At 48.6% G+C, this 8,286-nt stretch overlaps 3 protein-coding genes across 3 annotated transcripts; 2 read left to right on the top strand and 1 right to left on the bottom strand.

Annotated features, from left to right (window-relative positions):
- Window positions 1-564: 564 nt before the first annotated feature.
- EAH_00059480 (hypothetical protein) lies at window positions 565-1,200 on the top strand (the record flags this gene model as incomplete). The annotated part of the gene is made up of 3 exons (XM_013393566.1): window positions 565-574; window positions 651-707; window positions 1,016-1,200. The coding sequence occupies 3 exons, from the start codon at window positions 565-567 to the stop codon at window positions 1,198-1,200; spliced, it is 252 nt and encodes an 83-aa protein (XP_013249020.1).
- A 778-nt stretch (window positions 1,201-1,978) lies between these two features.
- On the bottom strand, window positions 1,979-4,629 carry EAH_00059470 (hypothetical protein, conserved; the record flags this gene model as incomplete). The annotated part of the gene is made up of 6 exons (XM_013393565.1): window positions 1,979-2,029; window positions 2,457-2,515; window positions 2,625-2,683; window positions 2,836-2,906; window positions 3,619-3,990; window positions 4,621-4,629. 6 exons carry the CDS (start codon window positions 4,627-4,629, stop codon window positions 1,979-1,981), a joined length of 621 nt encoding a protein of 206 aa, XP_013249019.1.
- Window positions 4,630-5,799: 1,170 nt separating this feature from the next.
- Window positions 5,800-7,838, top strand: EAH_00059460 (hypothetical protein, conserved; the record flags this gene model as incomplete). Its single annotated transcript, XM_013393564.1, has 5 exons — window positions 5,800-6,376; window positions 6,577-6,792; window positions 7,024-7,164; window positions 7,507-7,550; window positions 7,836-7,838. The coding sequence occupies 5 exons, from the start codon at window positions 5,800-5,802 to the stop codon at window positions 7,836-7,838; spliced, it is 981 nt and encodes a 326-aa protein (XP_013249018.1).
- Window positions 7,839-8,286: the final 448 nt, after the last annotated feature.

Here is an 8,286-nt window from a genome sequence, read left to right as displayed (position 1 = left end):
TTGCTGCTGCTGCTGCTGCTTCAAAGGTGCTAGGCAAACAAGTTAGATATGCTGTTGAAGATATTAATTAGATAGCGCAGACACGCATTTAAACAACTGTCTCCTTTTGTCTTTGCTGCTGCTGCTGCTGCTTCAAAGGTGCTAGGCAAACAAGTTAGATATGCTGTTGAAGGTGTCTCTGCATGCGCTCGCACTTTAATTTATCCTCTCAAAGAGTTTCTCATAGAAAAGTATGACAACTGTGCTGGACGCTGGTCTACGCAAGGTAAGATGTCTTTGTCTTATTTTATTTTATTTTATTTTACTTTTATTTATTTTGTTTTAGTTTGTCTCCGTTTGTTTATTTTATTTTATTTTATTTTATTTTATTTTATTTTATTTTATTTTTATTTATTTTGTTTTAGTTTGTCTTCGTTTGTTTATTTTATTTTATTTTATTTTATTTTTATTTATTTTGTTTTGTTTGTTTATTATTTTTATTAATTATTTTTATTAAACGTTTTCAGGGTTTGCTCTTGAGATTGTAGGGTTTAGGGTTTGGGGTTTCCGCCTGAATGCTCAGACATGAGCGTTGGTGGGTCTACAGTTTAGGGTTTAGGGTTTAGGGTTTAGGGTTTAGGGTTTAGGGTTTAGGGTTTTGGGGTGTACAGGGACCCGGACGCAGCGCATGCGAGAAAACGTCGCCTGCTTTGATGCCGTCGAAGCGAGTGAGAAGGAGACATCAGAGAGCAGCGACTCCTCCAGCGATGGCTAGCAGCAGCAGCAGCAGCAGCAGCAGCAGCAGCTGAAGCAGCAGCAGCAGCAGTAGCAGCAGCACGTGCAGCAGTAGCTGCACAAGCAAACCAAAAACTGCTACAGCAGCAATCACAGAAGCAGCAGCTGAAGCAGAAGCAGCAGCAGATACAACTGCAGCAGCATCACTTGCTGCTGCTGCTGCTGCTGCTGCTGCTGCTGCTCCATGGCGAGGGGCTGCAGCAAATGCAGCAGTGTGGCTGCTGCTGCTGCTGCAATCCAGAAGCAGATGCACTTTGTTGTACTTTGGAGCAGCAGCAGCAGCAGCAACAACAACAGCAGCAGCTGCAACAGCAGCAGCTGCAGCAACAGCAGCAGCTACAGAAGCAGCAGCTGAAGCAGAAACAGCAGCAGCAGCAGCAGCAGCAGCAGCAGCAACAGCTGCAGCAGCAGCAGGCAACGTTTTAGGGATGCATTTGAAGGGCGACTGAGTGCATGCAGCGGAGACGCCCAACTCCTTCAGATTTTTTATATTTGTTTTTGTCTAACTGTCTCTACAACTTTTTATTTTTAATTGTCTCTTCTGCTGTCTCCTTAGCTGTCGCTGTCTATTAACGCTCTCCTCAGCTGTCTCTTTAATTGTCTCTTTAACTGTCTCTTTAACTGTCTCTTTAATTGTCTCTTCTTTAGCTGTCTATTTAACTGTCTCCTCTTTAACTGTCTATTTATCTATTTAGCTGTCTCTTCTTTAACTGTCTCTTCTTTAACTGTCTCTTCTTTAACTGTCTCTTCTTCAACTGCCTCTTCTTTAAATGTCTCTTCTTTAACTGTCTCTTCTTTAACTGTCTCTTCTTTAACTGTCTCTTCAGCTGTCTCTTCAGCTGTCTCTTCAGCTGTCTCTTCTTTAACTGTCTCCTTTTTAGCTGTCTCCTTTTTAGCTGCCTCTTTTTTCTTTGTTTTTATTTTGTTTTTGTTTGTAGCGAACTTTCATAGAAGAAAATTAAATTTGTTTGTTTATTATATCTTTTTCTTTTGTATTTCTTATTTATTTATTTATTTATTTATTTATAATTATATTAATGCTAACAAGAAGATAAGGGGTTTAAAGCCGCCTGTACACTCCAACAGAAAAAATTAAAAAAGAAAATGTTGAGCTGTATATACACCTCAATGTCTTTTTAAACAAAGAGGCGCAGGGTCTAAGGGTTTAGGGTTTACAGAGCTCAGAGGGTTTAGGGTTTAGGGTTTAGGGTTCAACTGTTAACGAATAGGAGGCGAGGGGGTCTGTCATAGACACCTGAACAGCAGCAACACACAACACCGCTGCTGCTGCTGCTGCTGCAGTTACTGTTGCTGCTGTTTCGCTGCTACTGTTGCTGCTGCTGCTCCTGCTGCAGTTACTGTTGCTGCTGTTTTGCTGCTACTGTTGCTGCTACTGCTGCTAGGGGTTTTGGTGCACACAGGAAGCAAGAGCAAGCAGCAGCAGCAACAACAGCAGAAGCAGCAGCAGCAACAACAGGAGCAACAGCAGAAGCAACACAAGCAGCAGCAGAAGCAACAGAAGCAGCAGCTGCAGCAGCACCCACACCAGCCACAGTAGCTTAAGCACCATCAGCACCATCAGCAACAGCAGCAACAACAGCAGCAGCAGCAACAGCAGCAACAACAGCAGCAGCAACAACAGCAGCAACAGCAGCAGCAGCAGCAGCAGGAAGCAAACTTACCCTCTTCTCTTTCTTCGTGAAGTTGCGGCGGCGAGGAGCAGAAACCCTAGAGGCGCCTCCTGCAGACCCCAAGCCCTAAACCCTAAACCCTCAACCCCAGCTCCAAACCCTAAACCCTAAACCCTCCTCTATTCAACGGCAAACCCTAAACCCTAAAAGGAGATTTACTTGTTAAAGAAGCAATGCGCTGTAGCTCCTGCTGCAGTGCTGCTTGCAGTTGGCTGTCGCTGTACACAGCAGATCGCCGCAAACCCTAAACCCTAAACCCTAAACCCTTGAGCAGCAAACACTGGTACTGTGCACGTCCTCAGCCCGCATCAACGCCAGGACAAACCATCGTCTAGGGTTTAGGGTTTAGGGTTTAGGGTTTAGGGTTTACTCCATGCCGACGGCTTCGAATACTTGCAGCAGAATTTCGACTTCTTCAAATGAAAAGCAATCAACGATGTCCTGCGTACAAACCCTAAACCCTAAACCCTAAACCCTCGCCCTGTGCAGAGTAGCTGGCTTTTCGCCTTAGAATGAGGGTTTAGGGTTTAGGGTTTAGGGTTTAGGTATTCTGAAGGCCCTAAACCCTCCGCCTCAAACCCTAGATACTAAACCACGACAGAAACGCTAAACACAAGCCAGTCCTAGCCGTAGCAGAGTAGGGTTTAGGGTTTAGGGTTTAGGGTTTAAGGTACGAGAACGTGCTGCCTAGCCTTCAGAAAAAGACTGTTGCTGCTGGGGTTTGAATCTCTAGGGTTTAGGGTTTAGGGTTTAGGGTTTAGCGCACAAGAACCCGCTGTCTAGCCTTAATAAAGATTGCTGCTGCTGGGGTTTGAATAGCAGCAGACGCCCATACAATACGCACAACTTGTGAAGGCGAGAAAACCCTAAACCCTAAACCCTCAGAGGGTTTGCTGGGCTCCAGCAGCTCGCATGCTGCAGACACAAACCCCACAACACCCTAAACCCTAAACCCTAAACCCTAAACCCCAAACCCTAAACCCCAAACCCTAAACTCCAAACCCTAAGCCCTAAAGCCTTAAACCTAAACCCTAAACCCTAAACCCTAAACCCTAAACCCTTCCTTGCCCTTATCAACAATCAGAGAAAAGAGTTCAGGGTGCTCGGCGAAAGTCATCTTCAGTTTTGCTGCACCATACAGCATCCTGTACACCAGAAGTAGCTGCTGCTGCGGTGGCATTTGCTGCTGCTGCTGCTGCTGCTGCTGTTGCTGCTGCTGTTGCTGCAGCAAGCCCAGCTGTCTCTGCAGCGTGTGACGCTTGCGTGTTAGCTGCAGCAGCAGCTCCTTCTTGAATGCAGAGATTCTCTCTGGTCCTGCTGCTGCTGCTGCTGCTGGCACGCCTGCTGAAGATGCTGCTGCAGCAAGGGCTGCTGCTGCTGCTGTTGGGTGCAGCTCAGCAGCAGCAGCTGCAGCAGCAGCAGCAGCAGCACGAGGCAAGGAAACAGAGAGAAGAGACACACGCCAGAAGATATCGCACAGCTCCATGGGGCTGTAAACCCTCAGCATAGGGTACAGCAGAGGCACCTGCACACCGCAAACCCTAAACCCTAAACCCTAAACCCTAAACCCTCAATCGTGAACGCAGATATTGTCGCCAGAGCAGAAACAGCAGCGGCTCGCTGCTGCAACAGCAGCAGCTGCTGCTCTTACTCTTGCAGCAAAAGGCTTTGTCTTCTTCCTCTGCTGCCTGTGCACCTGCTGCTGCAGCTGCTGCTGCAGCAGCGGTGTATTGCTGCTGCTGCTGCTGCTGCAGCAGCGGTGTATTGCTGCTGCTGCTGCTGCTGCAGCAGCGGTGTATTGCTGCTGCTGCTGCAGCTGCAGCAGCAGCAGTGCGTTGATGCGCAACTCCCAACATCCTCTTAGGTGTGACGGCGAAGCAAAGGGCTTAGGGTTTAGGGTTTAGGGTTTAGGGTTTAGGGTTTACGAGATCAAATAGGGCTGTGGAGCACTTAGCATCTGCAAGGTGCAGGCAGCAAAGACGCAGGAGGCAGCTGTCTTCTTTGAAAGCAGCAATTGCTGCTGCTGCTCGATCCCAGAAGGCAGCAAAGGTTCTGCTGCTGCTGCGCACGTGCTGCAGCAGCGCCAGTTGCTGCAGCAGCAGCAGCAAATCATGCTTGTTCAGAAAGTAAGAAGAAGTTAAGCAGCAGACATAACGAAGGACATCTTCGGAGCTGGGAAGTGCAGCAACATCTGCATAAAACAAAGACAAGCGAGGATTGCCTCTCTTGCTGCTGCTGCTGCTGCTGCTGCTGCTGCTGCTGCTGCTGCTGTTGCTGTTGTTGTGCTGGTGGTGGCGGTGGTTGTTGTTGCTGCTGCTGCTGCTACTGGTGCTGCTGTCGTCGATATTTCTGCTGGGAGTGCTGCTGGGGTGTCGAAGGCTGCTGCTGCTGCTGCTGCTGCAGGCGCTTCGGCTGCTGCTGTTTCTGCTGCTGCTGCTGCTGTGTTTGCTGCTGAGCTGCGTGTACACCGCAGGAGTTGCTGCGCAGCAACTCCTTCGTACTAGGGAATCAATCCAGAAGACAGAGGGTCTGATAGATTGTGAGGGTTTAGGGTTTAGGGTTTGAGGTGTAAACCCCAGCGAGGCCAGCAACCCCGACCCAGCTCGGCGCAGCATTGATGGTTTAGGGTTTAGGGTTTAGGGTTTAGAGTTGAGAGTCTTCTACATAATGAAGGGGAAATGATTGATATTTTCAATAAGAAATAAGCATAAATTCAGTGATAAAAGGCTCAATATATAGCGGCTAGGGTTTAGGGTTTAGGGTTTAGGGTTTAGGGTTTAGGGTTTAGGGTTTGCAGGGTCTCTCTAGCAGCCCCCAGTGTCCCCGGCGCGAGCGGCTGCGCAGCGTTCCTTCTTTATTCTTCGCTCGCCTTGCATTCATTCTTCTTTTATTTTAGGGTTTAGGGTTAAGGGTTTATTTGAAAATATGCAAGGGTTTAGGTTTGCCGTTTAGGGTTTAGGGTTTAGGGTTTAGGGTTTAGGGTTTAGGGTTTAGGGTTTCCGCTTCATGGCCCTTCTCTAGAGGGGCCTCCTGGGCCTCAACTGCAGCAAAAATGTTTCTTCTTCCCACCTATATAAAATGCAGCAGCAGCAGCAGCAGCAGCAATGACAGCAGCAGCTGCGGGAATAGCAGCAGCAGCAGAATCCAGAAGAAGAGGTATGCCCAATGCAGCAGCAGTGCATGCGGCAGCAGCCGCAGCAGCAGCAGCAGTAGAAGATACAGACTGCTGCTGCTCCTGATATTATTTTATTGCTGCTGCTGCTGTTCGTGGTGCTTCCCTGCACAGAGTGTGCAGCAAACAAGCAGCAGCAGCAGCAGCAGCAGCGTCAGGAGCATGAACAACAGCAGCAGCAGCAACAGCAACAGCAGCAACACAGCCAACAGAATCAGCGGCAGCACTGCCACCGTGAGCATAGACAACAGCAACAACAGCAGCATGAGCCGCAGGCGCAGCAGCAGCAGCAGCAGCAGCAGCAGCGGATTGCTGCAGCAGACAAAGCAGTTTCTACGAATAAGAAAATATATCGGCCCCGAAGGATCAGACGAAGTGTGGCTTGCGCTGTCTCTTGATGAGGAGACAACTTTGCCGGCAGCAGCAGCAGCAGCAGCACCTGCTGCTGCTGCTGCTGCTCAGCCTTCTGCTGCTGCTGATGCTGATGATGCTGCTGCTGCCGCAGCAAGAAGAAGAGGTTCTGATGCAGCAGCAACGTCAAAAGGCAGCGCAGCTGCAACAGCAGATGAAGCAACAGCAGCAACTGCTGCTGGTGCTACAGGCAGCAGCAGCAGCAGCAGCAGCAGCAGCAGCAGCAGCAGCAGAATGTGGGTAGAGACTAAGGGAAGTCTTTTTGGAGTAATATCCAAAGACGTAGCAGAGATAAGGGGTCTGTATACAGACGGAAACCCTCAAACAGGTAAACCCTAAACCCTAAACCCTAAACCCTAAGCATATGGGTTTAAGGCCTGTCAGCCATATATACTATATATTTGCTGTAGCTAGGGTTTTGTGAAGTATGCAAAAAGGGGTTTATACAGACAGGGACATATATATATATATATATATGAGGGTTTAGGGTTTAGGGTTTAGGGTTTAGGGTTTAGGGTTTGTGCGCAGGGACGGCGTTGCTGGTGGAGTTTCTGGGGGAGGCTCGAGCAGCAAGGGCTGCAGAAGTCGTTGGTGCATGCGATAGTAAAGAAGCAGCAGCAGCAGCAGCATTTGCTGCTGCTGCATTCATCCCCTCAGGCTACAGTCTAACCCTTCCGATGACACCGCTGGGAGCAGCAGGAAAGATACACTGGAGAGCCGATCCTCAAAAACCCCCCAACAACCGTAAACCCTAAACCCTAAACCCTAAACCCTAAACCCTAAACCCTAAGAATAGGCAAAGTTAACGTTTCATCTCTTTAGCAACGCATAAAACATATACACTCTCATATACCCACGCTCTACTGGGGTTGACGGGCGAGGGTTTAGGGTTTAGGGTTTAGGGTTTGCGGACAGCCGCGACGTCCGCTGCTGCGGTTTAGGGTTTAGGGTTTAGGGTTTAGGGTTTGTGTGCAGGCGAGCCTTTGGCGAAGACGGTAGCGTTGAGTGCAGCAACTGAAGAGCAGCACTCGGCGCTGCTGCTGCTGCTGGAGCAGCAGCAGCCAGAGTTGCTGCAGCAGCAGGAGAATTACTTCAATGAGCCTCTCTCCTTCCTTGGTAAACCCTAAACCCTAAGCATACCTCCTCTGCGGAAGCTAAACCACCACGCTAAAGCACAGAAGACGGAGGGAGAACTTTTAGGGCTCAGGCCTTAGGGTTTAGGGTTTAGGGTTTAGGATTTGTGTGCAGCAACGAATAAGAAGGGATAGGCTTTAGGGTTTAGGGTTTAGGGTTTAGGATTTGTGTGCAGCAGCGAATGAGAAGGGAGAGTGTTTAGGGTTTACGTTTAGGGTTTGTGTGCAGCGACGAATGAGAAGGGAGAGGCTATAGGGTCTACGGTTTAGGGTTTAGGGTTTAGGGTTTAGGGTTTAGGGTTTAGGGTTTAGGGTTTGTGTGCAGCGATAAGGGAGGGAGAAGTTGTGGGGTATCTGCTTACGAAGGAGGTGGACCTGCCAGGGCAAACTTTTGAGTTATCTTTTTATGCAAAAGAACAAAATAGAAGCGAAACCCGTTAGTACAAACCCTAAACCCTAAACCCTAAACCCTAAACCCTAGGACCTACAGGCTTTCAGGGCCCGTGCAGAAGGCGGTTAAGTCTAAGCCCTGGAACCGTATAAGAGCGCATATGCTGGTTTTGTTTGTATCTTTACGCAGACAAGGGTTTTTAGCTGTTTTAGGGTTTAGGGTTTAGGGTTTAGGGTTTAGGGTTGAGGGTTTGTGTGGTTCAGTGAAGGCGCTACTGTCGTCGCTGCGTGGATCTGCTGCTGCTGAGGGTTTTCCTCGGGTGGAGATTAAAATAGCAGCAGCAGATTCTGCTGCTCTTGTTGCAGCAGCAGAAACAGGGTTTATTCCTAGTGGTGCTCTCACAAGCATGCAGGAGACAGCTGTTTATCTGGCTGCTGCTACAGAGACAGCAGAATCCTCACCCCCCCTTCAATACATTGTTCAACGAGGTAGGGTTTAGGGTTTAGGGTTTAGGGTTTACTCTTCACGGTTGAGACTTCAGAGTTTATGGTTTAGGGTCTTAGGGTTTAGGGTTTTAGGGTTTAGGATATGATTTAGGGTATAGGGTTTAGGGTTTACCCTTCACGGTTGAGAGTTTAGGGTTTATGGATTAGAGTTTAGGGTTTAGGGTTTAGGGTTTACTCTTCACGGTTGAGACTTCAGAGTTTATGGTTT

The sequence above is a fragment of the Eimeria acervulina genome, genomic scaffold, assembly GCF_000499425.1.
Source record: "Eimeria acervulina Houghton genomic scaffold, Eah_scaff1408, whole genome shotgun sequence".
Classification (NCBI taxonomy): Eukaryota; Apicomplexa; class Conoidasida; order Eucoccidiorida; family Eimeriidae; genus Eimeria; species Eimeria acervulina.
This window is presented reverse-complemented; position numbering and strand designations above follow the sequence as displayed.